The sequence below is a fragment of the Podarcis vaucheri genome (genome assembly GCF_965113315.1).
Source record: "Podarcis vaucheri genome assembly, chromosome: 7".
Classification (NCBI taxonomy): domain Eukaryota; kingdom Metazoa; phylum Chordata; class Lepidosauria; order Squamata; family Lacertidae; genus Podarcis; species Podarcis vaucheri.
In genome coordinates this window covers 12,344,524-12,366,601 of record NC_138765.1, presented here as the reverse complement: position 1 = coordinate 12,366,601, position 22,078 = coordinate 12,344,524, and the positions used below count along the sequence as shown (strand labels likewise).

Here is a 22,078-nt window from a genome sequence, read left to right as displayed (position 1 = left end):
CTCTCTGTCCCTCTCTCCTCCCCACTCAGCTCGCTAAATAGCAGCAAAGCTTTTCAGCTCTCTAAGCCGGGGAGGAGGGAGAGAAGCAGAGCCTGATTGTTTTAAAGGAGCAAAGCGGGAGAGGAGAGGAGCCTTCTCCCCTTATACCCCTCTTCTGCATTATTAGCAGCATCCTTCTCCACCCGCCCCACGCATGCTCCTTGTCCCTTGCGTGCTTTTCCTTCCCTCCCCACTTAAAACGTGGTTACAAAGCACGGATCCACATGGATCCTCAGGATTTTTGCATTGGGCTATCCCAAACTCACCGTCAGATCACATGTCTGTGGCCATTGCATGAACCACAAAAATCATACATCCACTGTTTCGTTTAGAATATTTTTTTCCTTGTTTTCCTCCTCTAAAAATTACGTGCGTGTTATGGTCAGGTGCGTGTTATAGAGCGAAAAATACGGTATATGTCTCACCATTGCATAGGTATATTATCTGCACGTGTCTGTTATCTGGCTAGACTCCATAGTCAAGATGGGTACTTTCTGCTTTTAAAGTTATAATCATTTTTGTTAAAGATACTCCCCAGGATGCACACAGCAGATAGTTAATTCATTATTGTCTCAAGCAAACACTTACAGTACAAACAACTGCCCACTTGTGCACATTCTAGTTGCATGCAGCAGCATACACATGCCGTTTTTGGTGCAGCAAGGGGGCAGAACAGGGCAGGGGCAGAATAGAGTCGAAGGGACTTGCCTTCATCTAGAAAGTAGTTCTATAGCTCCAAATAACCACACTGCCTAATTCTGCCCTGTGCTCTGTGGAGCAGTTGCAGCAACAAGGGGAGCCACCCCCTCAACTAGTTTATGTACCTCTCATTGATGGGCCACAGAAGAAGAAGAAGAAGAAGAAGAAGAAGAAGAAGAAGAAGAAGAGGAGGAGGAGGAGGAGTTTGGATTTGATATCCCGCCTTTCACTCCCCTTCAGGAGTCTCAAAGCGGCTAACATTCTCCTTTCCCTTCCTCCCCCACAACAAACACTCTGTGAGGTGAGTGGGGCTGAGAGACTTCAGAGAAGTGTGACTGGCCCAAGGTCACCCAGCAGCTGCATGTGGAGGAGCGGAGACGCAAACCCGGTTCCCCAGATTACGAGACTACCGCTCTTAACCACTACACCACACTGGCTCTCACAGTGGCTACACCTGCATGGAAGCTGTCTCTGCTCTTCCTTCTTCAATCCCCTCCTGGTTTTAGGAGACAGTGGTGCAGGAGAGTATGGGGAAGAACCCAACTCTTCCCTTGCCTGACCTGCCTCTTTCCCCTCTGCCTCCAACACATCCTGTGCTCCAACCTCCAGCTCTGAAGCTTCCCCTGTCTGACTCTTGCCCCCTGGCTGGTACAGGTTGCCACAACAGATCCCCTCTCCCGACTCCAGCCCCGCTACCCCAGTGCACATTTGTCTACGTCCTGCAAGGCCCTGACAATTCTGCATTGAACCATCTATGATCTTGCTGCAATTCAAATTGTGTTTCAACATTGGGTGGTGACAGACAACAATAGGATTACTTGTATTCATTAACATTTGAGTTCTGATACACTAAAATGAAAAAGTTCACCATTCTGAGTTATTGTTTCAAATTTTCTTTCGTTAAATGCATTTTAACATACAATTTTTAGCCCACTTCTACAACATTCAAGGAAGTTTATTCATAATTGATATTCCATCAAATCATACTTAAAAACAGAGGATTATTAAACAGAAAAGGCAGAAACTTTCTTGATCACTTTCATAAAACTTAAAAGGATGAAGGAACAAGACTTCTCTAAGGAGGGAGTTCCAACACTTTGGCTCCATCAGGAAGAAGGTTCTACTTCCTGTACTCACAAGCTTGACATTGTAAAGGGAAGGAGCACTGAACAAAGTCATTTGACTCTGCCTGGAGGGTGGGGTTTGTTCATTCAGCAAGGTGGTACTCTACATGGAATTTTTTTAAAATAAAAGTGCTGTGAGTAAATCATACCAGCCAAGAATAACCACTGTTGGCTGCTTCTTCTTCCTCTGTGATTTTCCCTTCATAGGGCCCAAAATGAATTCCTGGAGGCAGAATTTCTCCTTCATTCCAGACTCCAAAGCCAGCTTTGGGGATACCTGATGGGCCAATTCTCAAACCTGGAGGTAAAGTGAGGGTGGCCCTCTCTTCCAGTCCTATTTCTACTGCTGTATCCTTGATGAAAACTGGAGAACCATGAACTGAACATTCATCAATAAAGAATAGCAGGCAGTATTCACAAACTAGGAAGGGAAAGAAAGATAAGTGAGACATGATGCTGCAGGACGTTTTTTCCATCAATGAGTTTTTTCAAATAGCTACAGTTATGATTGGCAATCTATATAAATATTTAAAGTTGTAAAACGTGGGGGATTTGTGTCAATGTGCAATAATTATTACAATGAATTTTGTGGTCGGCTCTCCAACTGAAGCTCTGGTCTTGGGGAATGGTGATATGGACAGGGCTACTGTACTGCTTCAGGGGATAAGGATGCCAGGGGTGGGAGTCTACTTATGGGGCAGTCCAGAGAGCAAGGTTGGGTTCACAACCTAAGGTCACATTGAGGGGGTGGTCAATAAGAGAAGCAAAGTCCAGTCACAGGCCAAAGTCACAAACAAAAAGAACACAGGTTCTCAGCAAGGCAGCACAGAGCACCAAGAAGCTGGTTAATGGAAGTTGTTCCAAGAAACTTCCCCAAGGACTGAATACATTTTTCCATGAGCCTGCTAAGCCCCACCTTAGACATAGCATATGATCAGCAGATAATCTAATTGCAGCAGATAGAATTCTGTCTGGTTCTAGGCATAGTCAGCCTGATAGTTGTTGTTTTAAAATAATATTTATTAAATATTTATCAGTATACAAAAATATGTGCATTGTCTCTTTTTTCAAGTTGTGTATTCTACAGATCAGTTTCATTTGTTGTGAGACGTTAGTGTTGCAAACAGTATGAGGTTGGGAAGAAGAAGAAGAAGAAGAGTTTGGATTTGATATCCCGCTTTATCACTACCCGAAGGAGTCTCAAAGCGGCTAACATTCTCCTTGCCCTTCCTCCCCCACAACAAACACTCTGTGAGGTGAGTGGGGCTGAGAGACTTCAAAGAAGTGTGACTGGCCCAAGGTCACCCAGCAGCTGCATGTGGAGGAGCGGAGACGCGAACCCGGTCCCCCAGATTACGAGACTACCGCTCTTAACCACTACACCACACTGGGAAGAAAAGATGGGGAAAGTAGGGGAGGGGTGATGGTGTGTGGGATAGTTTTACGAACCCTGGTAGTTCCATTTAACAATAGTTCTAGCACCATAGGGTGCTCCAAGGCTTCATGGTACAGTTGGATGAATTCAGGGAAATGTTTCGTTATTTCTTATGTTTGTCGTTGCCCATAAATGTTAAGAAGGATTATTTCCCCTGCTATGCAACCTTGGCATTCCCTATCAGAATATTAAGTGGTATTGACGTGTTTCCCATTGGAATCTCTTTGAAGAAGGAAGGATTTCCCCTCTAAACTAGTTTAGCCGCTAACATTTGGTTGGTTGGGTTTCCTTTTCTTATAGTGTGTAACCATACTTTAATTGCACAAATTCCCTCAAGCTATTACTGGCTGTATCTGCTAACTCCGTGTGGCACACTGTGGTCCACAGATGACAGCTGCACTCTAGGAGTGGTTATGGGTAGATGGACAGTCTATTCTTATTCTATGGGATTGGTCTACATAGTCTTTGGATACTTTCATTTCTATGAGTATGAAATATGTGTTTGTTGTTGGCACTTCTATAGCATACGTAGTCCTTTCAAAAACCTCTGTGTTGTGTCCAGTTAATTCTTACTCAGAGAAGTCCTTTTCAAATCAAATGATCTAATTTAGTAATATTAAATATTAAATTAATTACAATGGGTCTAAACTGAGTAAGCCTAGCATTGGCTTTAACCCTTTATCACAATCTGCCAGTTTCTGACAAATCAAGAACAGCATTAGTTCAGTTCAACTGCCTCAGATTACTTGTACAGATTCTGACATTAAGACCACCTCCTGTTTAGAGAAGGGCTAGGGTAACTGCAGACCTTCTGTACATCACCCATCATCCGTGAATATAATCAAATTGCGAGTCTATTGTGAATAAATGGCCCATGGCAAATTTATAGGAAATTTGTTTTCTTTTTAAAATGTGATTGGGGATACTGATTATAGCTCAGGAACTTTTTATATGAAAGTCTGATGTACTTTCTTACAAAATGGAGTAGTGTCACAAAAAGAGAGTTTAATAGTGCCAGTATAGAATTGCTCTTCCTTTTCCAATTTTGAACAATTGTTACAAGCCTGATACAGGCATTTTAATTAACATAATTTTGATTAAGCGCTTTTTAAAATATAAGCATAAAGGGAGAGTTTCTTAGCATTATTAGCATTAGAATTAGGAATAAACCTGAACCTGAAAAATATGTAATAGAATATCTAAAAGCACTGTTTTATAAATATTTTTCCAAGGCAACATAAGAATTGAAGATGGAAAATGCTGATTATAAACTTACACAAGTAATCATCATCATTTGGCTCATTTATTTCCGTATATGTTTTTCTCTCCCTCTTCCGCAAACTGTATGTACTAACTTCTTTCTCCTGATCTCTTTTCTTATTCTTTGCTTTCCCCGACAAAGCTTTCTTCTCAATATCTGAAGTATATAATCTAATTTTGTAACGCATAAACTCATGGAAAGCAAAAGTACATGGAATACAAGAACTTGAATCACATTAGGTATGTTTAGGTGTTCACATTAGTCCCTGCTTGCCTTGCTCATGTGTAGGATTTGCATATAAGCAGAATGCCTGAATATATCTACTTTTGTTTCTGCAAGATGTGTGTAGAACCCTGTGGGATATTCTATTCTGAAATGGCATTGTCTGCTTATAATAAAATCTTCTATAGTTTCAGCATTTCTAACAAGTCACATAAGAATAGCAGATGGTAAAGAACATAGGATGAACATACCACACTGGACATGAAGTGACAGATACAGTGTGCTGAGAATTAAAATGTTCCCTATTTCCTCCTGAAGATTTTGCTTGGCTGTGCTCCAAAACGTTTCACTAGGCATCTAAACAGAATTAGTTATGCTCTTTACTAGCGATGCTTAATTACCTAGATTGGCTGAGAGCCTGGATATGTGACAATGTGGCTCACAGGCAGCAAAATATTAACCAATCTTGCTCCGACCTAGAAATACCATACTAAACCATAGCCCTTTTCAGAATGAGACAAAACCACCTAAAAAATCCCCAACTTTCATTAAGCACAAAGAATATCTTTTAACATGGACATGTCTGCATTTAAGTGCAGCTTATCAATGTTAGAAATTTAATTCTGAGTCAATTTTCATATTCCATGGTTGCAGGAATGCCTGGTCCTGTTAACATGGATAAGCTCACACTTAAACATCACTATTAACACACCCTGTCCCTTTCATGCCCCATCTCCTTCCATATTTGACTCATATAAAGTCTTTCACAGTGTAATTGGCTAGGTGGATTTGAACTGCTTGAGCAGCTGCACAGTGTAAGCTCTCTGTCATTTTGCTGTACTGGACTTGAAAACAACATGCAACATTGTTTTTGCTCTTACATACAATTACATTAAAAAAAATTGTCTTACACAGATCATAAGATCAGATCATTAGAAAAACTTCCAGTTCCAGTTTTGGAGAGTGCCCTTTACAATTAAATGTCAAAAAGCTGTAAAGAACACAGTGGGCAGAGTAATTATTATTTTAAAATATTAAGAAAATAAATAAATGGCTCTCTACCAAGCACTTACCAGTCTTTGATTCTGCTGCAATGTCTGTAGTATGAACATCTGCACATGTATTTTTGTCAGTTTTCTTTATATGTTCTTGGTCTTTGGAAGTAAGTCCCATAGTGTTTATTTGCTTATTCTGCAACAAAAAGTTGTTTTCTATTAAATCTTAACATATTTTGGTCTTTGTGGAAGCTGCCCAGAGTGGCTGGGGAAATCCAGCCAGATGGGCGGGGTACAAATAAATTATTATTATTATTATTATTATTATTATTATTATTATTATTATTATTATCATCATCATCATCATCTCAAATAATACTCATAAAAAATTAAGAGGGGGCTTGTGAATCATGTGTATTTACTGGGTGTTAAACGTGATCATATTAATTTAGATCTTCTTAAATATTTCCACAATGGCAGTTATCATTTAGACAAATTACCAGTTAGTATATTCAGTTACGAGACAGTCCCAAGCCATACTTAATTATTTATTTTTCTCAGGAATCTCTCCTTTGGCTATAGAGTACAATGTTTAGCAAAAGTATGGTACATGGAAATAACTTTGAAGATGTGACTATTATTGCTAACACCCAGAAAGACCTTCAAACATGAACAGAAAATGAATTGCTGCAGCAATCATGACTTAAATGTATGAACATATTATATATTTGACTTTCAACCCAATGAAATAGCTACATACAGTAGTGTCCTCATGTCGAAAAGGTTGTGTTGTCTGGGGCTGACTAGAATTCAAAAGACCTGGAGAAGGGTTCTCAACCTGCTCCCTACTGCCCACTAGTGGGCGTTTCAGGATTCTAGGTGGGCGGTAGGGGGTTCTACTGCACAAGCTGAATCATCCTTCCATCAAACACTGGTGGGTGGTAAGGAAATTTTCCCATTAAGAAAGATGCATTAGTGGGCAGTAGGTATAAAACGGTTGACTACCCCTGACTGGTGAAGGCTGGTCTATTAGGCTGTGTCCACATGAAGCTTTTGAAACACACATGGGCTACTATTTCACAGTGTGCTTTCGTACATAGCAGTTTCTTGTGCACAGCAGTACACACCTTCATGTGATACCATAATCTAAAGCAGCAGCTACTAACTATATTGGCTGTATACACTGATAATGTGCAAGCTAGTGTCCAGCTGTGTTCTGTTCCCCTTCCCTCAATTAGTGTTTCCACATACTTAAAAAAAGAAAGAAAATATTTTTCACAGTCTTTCAGTGTGTCAGCAAATAGTGTGGGTTTTGTGAACTACAGGTCACCCTGTCAGATGGGTAGCTTATCCTCAGTCTCCTACACATTTGATTCCAGAGTTTGTGTTGATTTCAGAGTTTGTTTCTTTGTTTCAGTTGTTTGTCTGGGTTCTTCCTTTGTTTGAAAGTGTAATGTTATGATCACTGACTACAAAAGTCAAATTGTTTCTCTAAAAGCTAATGATTGTAAACAATAAATTTCCACTCAAATAAAACGTATGCCCCATCAAACCCTGCTTTTATTAATATCTTTATTTCCATATCAGGGCAAACACATGAAATGTTTCTCCAAACTATTTTGATTCGATGTTTGCTAGAATCATCAGACAAACAAAAAAAAAAAAACAGAAATTGCAAATCACTTGAAATATCCAAAACTATCTTACTTGATCAAGAGGGTACTTTTTTTTCTTTTCCTCTTTCCAGCTATTCAGGTTACACGGTGTCCTAAAAGATTTTACTGGAAATAAGAAGCAAACTAATATTTTAGAAATTAAAATATTATCACTGAACATATAAACCCAAGAGAGAGGGGGGGGATAAAGGGTGTATTGTGCAATATATACACAAACTTTGGTATTTATACCAGTCAATCATTTGGAGAAAGCTATAGCTCCAAACCATCCACTAAATTTCTCCAGTACCTGCCAGCCAGTTCTCCATGGTAATTTCCAGGAGTATATTTGCAAAAATGTGTTGTTATAATAATAATAAAATATTATTTATACCCTGCCCATCTGGCTGGGTTTCCCCAGCCACTGTTTCACCAGTAGAAAGACATTTGGTAGCATGAATTTAAATAAATAGAAACTGAACAGGCAGGTGGTTCTCCTTCAGTTTATGGAATGATAAAAACAATAATGCCTCAATAAATGTCTCTTGATTGATTGATGTTTCGAATATTTTCTCTGCATCTTCACTTTTATTATGACTATGAATGCATCATCACAGGAATGCATCCCATGATATTACACATTGTGTTGCCAAGAAAAAGGAATGAACATAGGAAACTGCTATATACTAAGTCAGACCATTGGTCCATCCATCTCAGTATTGTTGACACGGTCCAGCAGTGGCCCTCCAGGGGTCCTGACACAAGTCTTTCCCAGCTCTACCTGGAAATGCCAGTGACTAAACCTGAGAGTTTTTCTGTGCAAAACACATGCTGTACCACTGAGCTCCAGACTTTCCTTATATGATTGTATATACATGGAATGAATGGGAATATAGGGACAATATGACAATAACCTCATTGCTGATACAGTATTGAATTAATGAAACACTATTAGATGCTCAGCTTTAGAATGAATATAAAGCCATTCTAATGCAAAAGATTAATATTCAATAAAAAGAATACAGCAAAATTGCAACCTGATCTATGCACCAGAGTACACAGTATAGCAACAGAACGGAGGTGGGGAACCAGTGCCCCTCCAATTGTTGTTGAACTCCATCTCCCATTAGTCCCAGCCAGCATGGCTAATGGTGAAGGATTACAGGAGTCATATCTGGAGGGCCACTCATTCCCCATCATTGCAACAGAATATTCATATAGGTAGAGCAAAGGAAAATCAAGTATGAGACATAAGGGCTATTAGTAGTGACGAGCAAAATGAACCAATGTAGATGAGTTGGGTCACATCACATAAACTACATTTTGTTACATTCATCAGCTGCATCTCACAAAATTAATGTAACTAAAGTAATAGATATGTCATTCACCAGAAAGAGACAAATGCAGTCAATCATAGAGCATTTATCTTTCAATTAGCTGTGATGGCTAAATGGAATGCCCATGTTCAGATATATGCTAAGTTGATTGAAGGGACAACAGAAAGGGGGAGCATTGCCTTCATGCCCTGCTTATGGGCTTCCCAGAAGTATCTGGCTAGGCACTGTGGGAAACAGGATGGTCTGTTCCAGCAGAATTTTTCTTAGACTTTACTGCTGGTGAGGGGTATGGCCTGCAAAGAGTTCTATGGCCCGTATACAGAAGCCTGGAGGGTTGCATGTATTCAGGAATGACTATACCAATCATTTACCTATAGATTTTGGTGTCCATTCCTCATCAGACTCAGAGGACTCATTTGTAGTTTTGGGAGGTTGCCGTGCATGATACATAAATGTTGGTTTAGGTGTAGGAAGACCTAAAAAAAAAAAAAAAATCAGGTATAAGATACTATAAAAGTTGTTGTCTGCAAACATCTTATTGAAAGAATGCTTCCAGAAATTTGTCTCTGTTCAACTGATGTCAAATGCCAATAAAAGACAAAATAATCAATATTGTGCTATGGGAAAACCAGGCCCTTCCCACCCCCCAGAATCTGTATCCAATGTGAAAGGCTTCAGATCACTTGCCACATAGTATACCTAGCCAAAAGGTTTTGTTAAAAAGAAAAAGTACTGTATCAGTGAAAGACCAATCTATCCTCTGCAGTCCACAACATGGGAGAGGTGTGGGAAAAGGAGACAAATGTTTCAATGGTATCTTACAGAGCAATTCTAAGAAACTCAAAAGTAAGCCCTATTGCTTTCAATTGGGGTCTACAACCAGGAAAGTGGATTAGATTGCAGCCAATGTGCAACTTCACTGATTCAACCCAGTAACTTAACCAAGCATATAAAGTGAAGTCATGCTTGGAAAAGAATTTGAATCCAGACCTCCCAGGTACAATTTCAGCATTATTTCTAGTTCCATACTTCTTTCATTAATCTCTCTTTGCCTTCTCTACTGGTCCTAATTCTGCCTACAGAGTTCTAAATTTTAACCTTTTTACAAACATAGTTAATATATGGTGTAATTGAGCTGAGCTTCAGGCTGTAATCATTGAGAGCCCTTGGAAGCCTGACAGTTATACTTTTAAATACACACTAAAATATATGCTTTGCTTTTAACATGTCACATAGATGAACCCTTTGAATGTTACTATTTGATAAAGGTAAAATAAGGTGCAAGAGTGAACAATTCTTCAATTGTTTTTCAAATCAGAGATCTTATTGCAGCTAAATAATCCATACTCCTTCCTTAATTTTCAGTAATTTTTCTCACCTAATTGAGTCATAAACTCATAGTTCTCTTTCATATTCTTATAACGAATTTTTTCCCATTCTCCCATTTCAGCCCATTGCTCTTTAGGGAAGTAGATTACCAGCCCTTTAAAAGTATCTTCAGCCTAGTACACAGGAAGAAAGTGGGTACAGACACATAATATCATGCGTTTTACTTAGAAACAAGCACTTTACAAGTAAAGTGAAATCAATCAGTGAAATTACACACTTTTAAATTTGCACACCAATTAATTGATGGGTCTAACAACAAGCTAAGTTGCTGGGACTGCTCTTGAAAGTCCAGTTGTTGTACAAGCTGAGCAGCTGCCATACTTTACCATGTCCCTGAACCAGATCTATTTAAAACAAAATTTAGCTATGGCTTTCCTGTCCAGTCTGCACCCAAAGTTTCCAAATTGCATGGAAATTCTACACTACTTTGCCAACTTTGAATGATTGCTGCATGTTATCAGGCATTGGCAACTACAGATAAAGTGTCATGTGACTGTAGCATGATTGTCAAGGTTCCCATCTTTATGGGCCTCTCCAGCAATAACTGAGCTACATGTGAAATCTTATTATTTACGCCTCTTAAATAATATATTATTTCCCCATTATTTTTATTTAATTAAAACATTTGTGTGTGACTTCCCCAAGCCTTCAAAATTGCTAAAAGCAGCAAGTCTCAACTTGAAGAAGCTTGGCACATTTTAGGATGGAAGGTCTCTTTACAGGATATTTGCTTACTCCAAATTCCTCACCTTGGGCTTCTGCCCCCTTTTCTTATGGCTTGGCTTTTTGACCCTCTCTGTAGAACCCCTGTCTAAGCAACTGTTTTTGGGGCTACCTGACCCCGACTTCCCCCCCATAGCACTTTTTGTAAGAAGAGAATCAGAAGGAGGTGGTGCCCCAGTGGCTCCTTTCTCCAGGGGCTCTCCTCTCAGATCCCTGGGATCATTCTCCATGAGATCTCCCCCACTGGGAACAGGCCATTCAGCCTCAGTTGCCCTCTTCCCTGGGGTATCGTTTTTGTCAGATGCCTCTCTCCTCATCCCTCCCGCTTCTCCCATGCTGGAACTGCCTCTGCCCTCCAGCCCTTGGCATTCATCATCCCTGAGCATCTCTTGCCCCAACCCCTGAGCTTCTGTCCCAGGAGGTATTTCTTCCCACATTCCCTGGGCTCCTGCCCCAGCTGGCATTTTCTGCCCTCTTTCCTGGGCTTCTGTCCCAGTGGGCATCTCACCTCCAGATGCCATTTCTCTCCCCCTCCCTCAGTTCCCAAATTTCAGCCCAGTTTAATCATCTCTCCCTCCTCAGTCTCCTTCCATCCCAGTCAACTTTCTTTCTCCCCTTTCCTCCCTCAGCCCAAACTGGGCATTTCCTCCTTTAATCTTGGGGGGGGGGGTTCAGCCCTAGACTTTGGGCTTCCCTGCTCTACAAGCAGCGAGGGAACTGTTTAAACTTCGCCCCTCTCTGAAATCCTCCCCGCCACAGCCGAGGCTTTTCGCTCAGCCCCACAGAGCCACCTCCTTCCCTCAGCGAGAGGGAAAAGGCGCCAAAAATCGCGCGAGCCAATGAGCGACAGGAGCTGGTGAGCTGCAGCCAATCATCGGGCAGCGCGGGAAATTTCTCTCTCTCGTTTTACAGGTTGCTGCCAGGGTGCTGCGTTCGTTGGTGGTGGGTTTTTTGTTTTATCTCAGGCAAGAGGGTGTGGGGGGAGGGGCAAGTGTAGAAAAGCGGGGAATCTTCTATCCTGAGGAAAATGTTTCCTTGCAAGGAAGGGAATCCACGATTTCATGGGGAATGAATACCAGTCGCAGTAGTACTGGAGGAGGAGGGTGGTCTTCAGAAAGAGCTGGTGGAGGAAAACCAGAGTTTGAAGGGAACTTGTCACAAAGGATGGCATGCCTCTGAGCACGTGCAAAGTACCTTTCCCCCTTGCCATTAAGTAGCCACCACAGGCAGCGCCCCACACATCTGGGACTGAGGAAAAGCTGGAATAATAATAATAATAATAATAATAATAATAATAATAATAATAATAATGGCTTGAACCCCATCCATCGGACTGGGTTGCCCCAGCCCCTTTGGGCAGCTTCGAACAAAATATAAAAACACATAGAAACATCAGACATTTAAAAACTTCCCCATACAGGGCTTCTTTTTCCAGATGTCTGCAGGAAGTCCCAGGGTTGTTTATCTCTTTGACATCTAATGGGAAGGTGTTCCACAGGAATACTATATTCCCCTGACTATGAGGGGAAGAGGGAAAGTGGGCAGGAAAAAGGACTTCAGTGATGTGATTGATTTTAAGCTTTTGGAGCCGTTTCCGCTGTTTTTTCCTCTCTTTTTTTAAAATTCATCTTTATTGATTTAAAATATCATCTTACGTATATATTACAAATAGTTACATCAAAATTAAACAAAAAGTATAATAGAAAGATGAAGGAAATAAAAATAAAAAGCAAAAAAGAGCTAACAATAATAAATGAATGTTGGTTATAACATCCTGTCTTTTCTAATAAAGCCTTCTGAAAGAAACTTCCAATCATTCTCATTGTACTTTTTCTATTGTCTTAATTTTATCGCACAGTTTGTTTTACAACTTCCTGTATATTCATCTAGTATATTTATTCCATTTGTTTATTATATACAAGTATCATTCAGTTCTGCTAGGATAACATCATTATTACAATATAATCTTATATATTCTTTAAATAGTCTCTATTCTCTGATTTTTTTTTTTGATTTGGGGCTCCTCTGACTTTTGCGGTCAGCTTTGCTAATTGAAAGTACTCTAGCATGAGTGATTGCCAATCTATTATTGTAGTTGTTGTTTCACATTTCCAACTTCTGGCTATCAGTATTTTTGCAGCTGTAATTGAATACATGAGCAGTGGTCTTGTATTTTGCTTTATTTCTATTGGCAGTATTCCTAGAAGGAAAATCTCTGGTCTTTTTAAAAAAAATAAGTTTAAATAATTTCTTAAATTCATCATATATTTTATTGCAAAACTCGCTTATAACCATACAAGTCCACAACATATAATAGTACGATCCTATTTCCTTTTTACAACGCCAACATATTGGTGAACTTCCCTTATACATTTTGGCGAGTTTTGCCGGGGTGTGGTGCCATCGATAAAGCATCTTCATGGTATTTTCCCTCAAATTATAGCATGATGTAAATTTAATGTCTTGCTGCCATAGCATTCCCCATTGTTCCATATTAATATTGTAGCCAAAGTCCTGCGCCCATTTTATCACAGATGTTTTAACCTGCTCCTCTTTCACTTCCCACTCTAAAAGATGTTCATACATTCTTGATATATATTTTCCCTTGTTATATATTAACTCTTTTTCAAAGGCGGAAGTTTCTTTGGCAAGACCTTCTCTTTTATCTGTGCTCAGTTTTTGGTTTAGTTGGAATTACTGTAGCCAACCAGACAGGTGATATTTAATATCCTCATATTTTTTTAGGATTGGCATTTCTTTGTCTGGTTCTAATAACATCCTGTAATTGGGCCAGTCTCCCTTCATGTTTTTCCTTTTGACTGCTATCGCTTCTACTGGTGACGTCCACAAAGATATATTGGGTTCCAAAATTCCTCTGTATTTACTCCACATTTTATAGAGTGATCTTCTTACTTCATGGCCCAAGAAACTTTGTGTACTTTCACCTTTTCATATATCAGATAGGCATGCCACCCAAACCAGTTGTCGTGCCCCTCAAGATCTAATACATTTGTATCTTTTAGTGTAATCCATTTCTTTAACCAAACTAGCCAGCTGCGGCATGGTATAATTCTAAATCCGGTAATCCAAATCCACCTCTTTCTCTTTTATCTATTAATACCTGGTGTTTGATTCTCAGCTTATTGCCATTCCAGACAAATCTGGCTAGCTCCTTTTTCCATTCCTTAAAACATTTCATTCCTCCCAAAATCGGAAGTGTTTGAGGAAAAAAAAAAGGTTGTGCTGCTTTTTCCATTGCGTTGCCATACATCCGACGCCATTTTTACACCTGGAAACCAGGACATGTCAGGAATTTTCCTGACGTATGACAAGCCTAGATTGAAGCTACGACCCATGTGCTTTGCTTTCCCCGCCTTTTTTCAGAACAGGAGCAAGGAGTTGTAAAGACTGAAGCACTCTTCGATAGGAGGCCAATAAAAAGACATGGCTCTTCTGTCTTTAATAGTTAGGTAGAAGGAAAAGCTTCAGCAGGTGCAAGGCTGCTCAAGCCTGCGGCATCACAAAGTGACCATCTGGACCAGCTGAAATTCCTCTCCATCAGACAACTCTTAAAGGCACATATTTCCAGAAGGGTGAGATGGAAACCTTTAGCATTATCTCAAAAGGCCACTGGGTGCCATTGTAGCTCCACCGAAATTAATGGACCTAAGTTAGTCATCCCCATTAATTTCAGTGGGTGTGCTCTGAGTCGCTGTACTCATGGGTTATAGTGAAGCAGCTTCGATTTTTGGACCTGGAATTTTCTAGGGACCTGAGCCAGGCTGGTAATATCTATACAGGATTCCTGCATTGAATTCTTAAAGCTAATGGTTCTTCCAGAGAGATGGGAGTGTAGCTAGAGTAGTGCCAGGGAGAAGCTCAGAGGGAATAGGGACTGATACAGGTGAGTTCTGGGTTATGAGACTATTGATATTGTTTATCTCCCTGGCTTCTTCCAAGGAGCCTAAACCACATTTTATCATTACAACAACTTTGTTAGGTAGGTTTCACTGAGAAGTAAACTAGGTGTTACAACTAGCTTTGCTCCCAAACACCCAGTGAGTTATAAGTCAGAGCAGAATTCATACTTCTGCCAGACAGTATCTTGATCAGAGTTTTTGTAAATATGCTCCACAACCTTGTTTTGTCAATAAGAACTTTCATTTCCTTTCTGAAATTGCCACTGGCCTGTGAAATGACGTATTGTCAGCCCGCACAACACAACATTTAACCTGAAGCTTCAGAATGGGGAAAGGTTTTCTGCAGAATGTGTGCAGGGGCACAGAAGCCGCCACCAAAAATTTTATCTTAAGGAGAAATCCAGAGAGTAGGTTTGGCACTGCAATGTACAAACTGAACCATTGTGGAGAAGCAGCGCTGGCATCGGTGCCAATTTCATAGTGAGTAGTTGCCCAAAATCAGTGCCAGTGGCAGAGGTGGCAGGGCAGGCAGAGTAAGGTAAAGGTAAGGGACCCCTGACCATTAGGTCCAGTCGCAGACAACTCTGGGGTTGTGGCACTCATCTTGCTTTATTGGCCAAGGGAGCCGGCATGCAGCTTCTGGGTCATGTGGCCAGCATGACGAAGCCACTACTGGTGAACCAGAGCAGCGCACAGAAACACCATTTACCTTCCCACCGGAATGGTACCTATTTATCTACTTGCACTTAGTGCTTTCGAACTGCTAGGTTGGCAGGAGCAGGGACCGAGCAATGGGAACTCACCCCGTCATGGGGATTCGAACCGCTGACCTTCTGATTGGCAAGCCCTAGGCTCTGTGGTTTAACCCACAGCGCCACCCGTGGCAGGGCAGGCAGTGTAAATCAATACAAACAAAGACACTTAATGCAATAATACCTGGGGTGCATATTTTTCTTTGTATACTTGTAGTTTTACCTGGGATTGCAAGAGAGTGATAAAATAGTTAGGGATGCTGTGGGGTTTCTGGATCAAACACTCTCCTGCTTGCTGTCTTCTAGGGCCTCGACCAGCCTCTTTCCTGAACATGACAGAAGGCGTCAAAAATAAGATCATCACAGCTGAGGGTTTCCTGCTACTCATCTGTGCCATTGGTCCTGGTCTTTTTTTGCTCTTCAGGGTGAGCTGTTATTTCCCTCTGACTATTCTTTGTACGCATGGTGACAGACAGGGAGAGCATGGTGCATAATGAATCTGTCAGCCTACAGTTTCCAGTCACCAGATCTTGTTCTGCTTTTTTCCCCTATTTTTAAAGAGTAGATTGTTACCCCAAAGGGGCAAACTGTCCTTTTATCAGCATGTACACCAGCAACAGGCACAACATCTAGATAATTGCCTAATACAAGAGTTTTCCCCCAAATGGCACTTCACTGGAATCACATGGGTCAAGGGTATTGTCTGAGAACAATAATTGGATGGCTCTGAAATACAAAATGATGTTTGCTGTGTTCCTTTAGTAAAAGATGTTTGTGATGTGTTTATCACATTAATATCCCACTTCTCCACTGTCATGGAACTTAAGGAAGCACACAGAAGGGTCTCAGGTAGGTTCCCATCCAAGCACTGACAAGAACAAGATGGCTGTGTCATGTGTGATGGCTTATGAATGCTCTCCGCAAGAAATGCCTCTGCTCACTCAGAGATACATATATACATCCTTTATTTTACATATGTACAAGCAGCACACATAATCATGCATCCGAATCCTCTGGGTCAGATTCTCGGAGTGACTTACATCTGCTCCTTTTCCAGCAGAAGAGGCGAGGCATTCTCATTTGATGTCTCTGCCTCCTCCTCTTTAACACTCTCCTTTCCTGAGCAGATGGAACCGGCACTGCCTCGCCCTCCGTGCCAGAGCTTCCTGTGCAGTGTTGAGGCTCTGCTCCAACATCAGAGAGCCTTCCCTCTTCCTGAGTTTCCCTCCTTTCCTCCATTGCCACTTCCTGCCCCCCTTCCTCTACTGGTCTCTCCTCTTCCCCTTTGTTCTCCGTCATTTCCATGACATCATGCACCTTTAGACTATGTCCTGGCCCCTGGTACTTATCTGAAACTTGTTGTTTTAGCTACACAGCTAACTGAAGACTAGTTCACATAAGCTAGAATTGTCCATCTACAAATGCTGTGTGAAGTACAACTAGGAATTTGGTGAAATGGCCTCTTTATTTCTCTGTCACACACAGCTACCCAGGATGTAGGGTTTCACCTATGCACCCCAATCACGCATGACAGAAAGTTCATGCAACTACTTTTCCATATGGCCAGACAGAATGTCGTAACATGTGTTCAGTTTTATCTTCTGCTGATCAGCTGAGGACCAGTTTTTGTTTGTATGAAATGGCCCTTAAACTAAAATTGATTTAATTGTTATGCTCTTCTGTGATCAACTCTTTAGTTACCATTAACTGTGACCAATGTATTGAGAACCTGTGAAATCTAAGCAGTAAATGGCTACCAAGATTATGAGCCTCTCAATACTGGTAATTGTCATTTAGCAAGAAGTGGTGATCAACAATTCGCTATAACTCACCTCTCACTTCCTCAGAGAATCCCAACTGTGAATGGGGGAAGGACAGTTAAACTGGTTTAGGGTTATATCCACAACATACTTAAAAAAAATAAAGCCATTATTGTACCATTTTAACAGTCATGGCTTCCCTCAAAGAATCCTGGGAACTGTAGTTTGTTAAGGGTGCTGGGAATTGCAGCTCTGTGAGGGGTCTCCTAACAACTCTTGGCACACTTAACTACAGTTCCCATGAGTGTTTGGGAGAAGCCATGGCTGTTAAAGTGACAGAAGAGTGCTTTAAATGTGTGGTGTGTGTGTGTGTGGCCTGAGTTTGTGGCCTAAAAGCATGTAAAATGCACCGAAAACTGATGCAGCTAAGCAAAGAACCATCTCCAATTTGGTGGAGCCCAGGAAGCCCAGGCACTTGAAGGAAAAGCACATAGAGACTATGTCTCCATTATCTCATTCTTATGTTTGCACACTTAGAGGGCAGATGAACAGACAGCATCACTGAGGAGCAGCTCCAGAGAATGGCATTGGGCTCACTACTGGGCTGTGGGCTTTGGCAGGCCCAGTGATGCCTACCCGATGTACCACATTTGTTTTCATAGTGTTTTCCTTCTCTTCTCTTCTCTCTCTCTCTCTCTCTCTCTCTTTTTGCAGAAGAGATGGGAAAACGAGCGCCTTTTACAAGCCAAGAAGAAGGCTTATGAAGAGGAGAACATATATGTGGTAATTCTGGGAGACTTCTGTACATGGGCGTGGGGGGGCACTGCCCCCCCCATAAATAAACATGTTAAGAAAAATCCTGGCTACGCCCATGCTTCTGTGCAGCAGAATGTGGGAAAATTCCAAAGCTGAAGGAGATAGACACCATGGTGTATTCATATGATACTGGAAATAGGAAGCCCAGCCAGTATTCTTGTTATCGGAAAAATCCGAGGGCTCCCTTGGACAAAACAAAGACACCAACCAGGATAACTTGGAGCAAAACAGCAGCCTGTAGGCTTGGCCTTTATTGAACTGTTGCAACAGGGTGTTCCCCTCACTTGCAAAAGAGAGGAAAGACAAAGAAAAATAGTGTGCAAGGTCTTATAAAAACTTTTGAAATTCCCCTCCTCTAGGTCAAGCCCACCCCCAGAAACATCATGCATACATTACAGAAAGGAGGGGTTGAGGGAGGAGTTGTGGTGGTAACCTGAGTGTCCTGTCACCTGGCTGGTTCCTCCTTTCCCCCTCCCATGAGTCACTTCCAGGAGACAAAGAGGAGTTGGCAGTTTCCTGCCCCAGAGGGAAGATCTGATCATTGTCCTTTGTTTCAGTCCATGCTGAATCCACTCCCATATGCAAGTTCTTTGTGATCTTGATTGTCTTCTGTCTGGGATCATCAGGGTTGGCATAGCAACTGGGCAGGGCTCCTGTGGATGTGCTGGGATGGTGAAGGGATTATGGCTGACCAGAACCAAGCCACACCCCTGGTCACCCCCCTTTGATAGTCCTTGTCATATGGAGTAAAATAAAAATGGAACAGTGCAAATCCAATGTATGGTTGATTTTTCTATGAATTTTATAACAGAAATGTGGTGTATGTAGTGTGTGAGTGTGTGTGAAGTTTCCATGCACTGCTCTGGTTTGCCAGAAGCGGATTAGTCATGCTGGCCACGTCCCGGAAGCTGTACACTGGCTCCCTCGGCCAATAAAGCGAGATGAGCGCCGCAACTCCAGAGTCTGCCACAACTGGACCTAATGGTCAGGGGTCCCTTTAAACTTGTTTAGGGTTGCAGCCAAAGGGTTGTATCAAGTTATACCTAGTGACAGAAAGTCCTCCTGGCTGGAGCAACACCCCATGTGTCCACTCTGGGCAAACTGGAAATGTTGTATTTGACTGCTACAGTGATGTCACATCCCACAAAGCAGACACTTTGAAATGAATGCACCAAAATTTGTAATGTCCATTGTTTTTAAATGCACCCTAAAACTCAATGCATCTTCAGAATAATAGTAAAGGTAAAGGGGCTCCTGACCATTAGGTCCAGTCGTGGCCGACTCTGGGGTTATGGCGCTCATCTCACTTTATTGGCCGAGGGAGCGGGCGTACAGCTTCTGGGTCATGTGGCCAGAATGACTAAGCCACTTCTGGCGAACCAGAGCAGCGCACGGAAACGCCTTTTACCTCCCCACCTATTTATCTACTTGCACTTTGACGTGCTCACGAACTGGCAGGATCAGGGACTGAGCAACGGGCGCCCACTCCATTGTGGGGATTCGAACCGCCGAACATCTGATTAGCAAGTCCTAGGCTCCGTGGTTTAACCCACAGCGCCACCCGCTGTGAACCCCTTTTTGTGATTTTATATCAGTATTCATACTTATAGACTTATCTTTCAGAGATTGACCTTTTTTGGTTTTCCCTTCCTAGGGACTGAATCTGGATGACTGTTCCATGTACGAGGACATTTCACGGGGGCTGCAGGCCACCTACCAGGACATAGGGAACGTGAAAGTGATTGATCTGCAGCTGGAGAAGCCAGAGAAACCGTGATAGAAAAGGACTTCACTTTGCATTCAGTTTCCAGGCACATAGTATAAACAGCCCTTTTGAATCCTGAATATTCTTCCTCACTTCATCCTGCTGAGGAGAATTGAGGGCAGGGGTGGAAGGATTCTATATTCTCCTCTCTCCAGGATACTCACACTTGTATAACTATGTCAGGTTTACAATAAGAAGGCTGAGAAGAAATTATTGATTCCTCTTTGTGAAAGATCTGGCTTTGTGAAAGATTTGGCAGGAGGGTAAACAACACAAGTTTCCTGGCATTTTCGTTTTCCAGACAAAATATTCTGACAAGTACTAACTTTATTTTCACTTGACATCTTCCTAGTCACTTTTCCATTCTTGGTCTTGTTGGGAAGAGATGCTTCCCTCCCCTTTTCTAGGAAAATTTGTTCCAAGATGTAAAGAACACGTCAGTGATATTCACCAAATGGTGCACAACTGAGAAGCTTATAGGATTAATTCATTTAGAACTTGTGCCTGCTCCTACTTTCCCTTCTGAAATTGGGATTTAAGAGAGACCTATTTATAGTGCAGCTGATTTGGAAGCGTGCTCATTGTGTTCAGTTCAAATGTATATTTTTCCCCCATTGTTGAATGCTGAAGGAAATTGGGCTATAGGTTTGCAGCAAAATCCAGCTGTATATGGTGCTGATTGGACAATGCTTCAAGACACACATGAACAAGAAAGAAATAGTACATAGACTGCCTCAATCACAAGATAGGAGAAAAAAACTGAGAGCTTATCCAATATTTGCTTTGGTAGAAGCCAGGAAAAGGCTGAAATCATATCATGGGTGAAAAACCTATGCAACTTTTGTTTCAATATTATATTTGTCTTCATCTTTGATCTGCTACTTGTATGCTTTCCCACTCTTGTATAGGAAAAAGTTGTAACATTGTTAATATTGTAGGGTTTTGGTTTTTTTGATAGATTGCACTATGAACCTCCCTTGCTTTCTTCAAAGACCAAAGGAGAGCTGGAGAGAGCTAGACTTGGGCTAAAAGTAATAGGGTTAACCAATGTGATACTCTCCAAATGTTTAGAACTATGATTCCCATTATCCCCTACTATTATCTATGTTGGCTGGATTGATTGGAGTTATAGTCCAAAAACATATGGAGGACACTATATTGAGTATCTCTCTCTTAGAAGAACCAATGAGTTTTAGGTTTTCATGGTGACAATGAAAAAAATAACCAGACATTTCACAGTGTTTGGTTATTTCCCTAAATAGGCGTCTGACCCTCTCTTCTTACCATGACATACGAAGCTCTGGTTGTGCATTACAGAAGATTGCCAAAGGTGGGTGAGTCGAAGCAATGATAAGGGAAATGGGTAGTTGACCCCATTAATACTCTTGATCCAAGCCCTAGCATGGGAGACGGTTTGTAATCCTATTTCGATTTAATGACAGACTAAATTTCCTTATTTTTTCAAGTTTTGGCATCTGGGATGTTAATAAAATAAATGTTTCACTATTATGAAATGAGATTGTTTTGAAACAACATGTTTCATTTATTTTGAAAATGTCCTACTTGCTTTATATTCAAAACAACATCAAAGTGATATATTCTATTATTCACTTAGGAGAACAACTTATTTCTAACCCTAACCTCATGATAACAGGGTCAGTTTGGATCAGTGCTTTTGTAATACCGAGCAGTACAGGAAAGTCAGGCCTGTCTTGATGCTTGTCTGATCAGATGCAATACAGTACACATTTTCACACCACAGGTGGCCAGCTGGCCAGCTTTGCACAAGGAAACATGCATTGGCTATCTTCATGATGGATAGTTTTATATACAGTACTTCAGCCAGTGCTCTTTCCTACAACCCATATGCCTTGTAGCCTAAACCTTAATGCACCATCTGTGCCTGGGAACAATTTGTTTTTTGTCTGGTACCATTTCTGGTGAAACACAGTATGTCTTTTAAATTATTCTAAAAAGTGTCTGTATTATCCTTACAAAACCAGAGCAATTCACAACCATGGGCAGGCAACAGAGTTGGTGGCACAGACTGTTAAGATAATACTCTATAGGGCCTTTTAGCAGTTCTCTCTACCCTTAAGCAGTGTTAGCTCCCTTCAGCAGCACTCACCATCTAGAGCAGGGGTAGGCAACCTAAGGTCCACAGGCCAGATGCAGCCCAATCGCCT

General features: G+C 41.3%; 2 protein-coding genes across 3 annotated transcripts; one reads left to right on the top strand and one right to left on the bottom strand.

Annotated features, from left to right (window-relative positions):
- Positions 1-1,823: 1,823 nt before the first annotated feature.
- Positions 1,824-11,749, bottom strand: LOC309535928 (histone-lysine N-methyltransferase PRDM9-like). The gene is made up of 7 exons (XM_082229428.1): positions 10,906-11,749; positions 10,146-10,269; positions 9,139-9,243; positions 7,483-7,556; positions 5,854-5,971; positions 4,574-4,714; positions 1,824-2,283 (listed from the first exon to the last, which is right to left on the bottom strand). Exons 1-7 carry the CDS (start codon positions 11,398-11,400, stop codon positions 2,006-2,008), a joined length of 1,335 nt encoding a protein of 444 aa, XP_082085554.1. The 5' UTR covers positions 11,401-11,749; the 3' UTR covers positions 1,824-2,005.
- A 3,991-nt stretch (positions 11,750-15,740) lies between these two features.
- LOC309537752 (B-cell antigen receptor complex-associated protein alpha chain-like) lies at positions 15,741-19,952 on the top strand. Of its 2 annotated transcripts, none has more exons than XM_082232752.1 (3): positions 15,741-15,976; positions 18,029-18,094; positions 19,782-19,952. In XM_082232752.1, the coding sequence occupies exons 1-3, from the start codon at positions 15,809-15,811 to the stop codon at positions 19,902-19,904; spliced, it is 357 nt and encodes a 118-aa protein (XP_082088878.1). In that variant the 5' UTR covers positions 15,741-15,808; the 3' UTR covers positions 19,905-19,952. The 2 variants fall into 2 exon arrangements, with proteins under 2 accessions (XP_082088878.1, XP_082088877.1); XM_082232751.1 differs by having other exon boundaries at positions 18,026-18,094.
- The last annotated feature ends 2,126 nt before the right edge of the window (positions 19,953-22,078 follow it).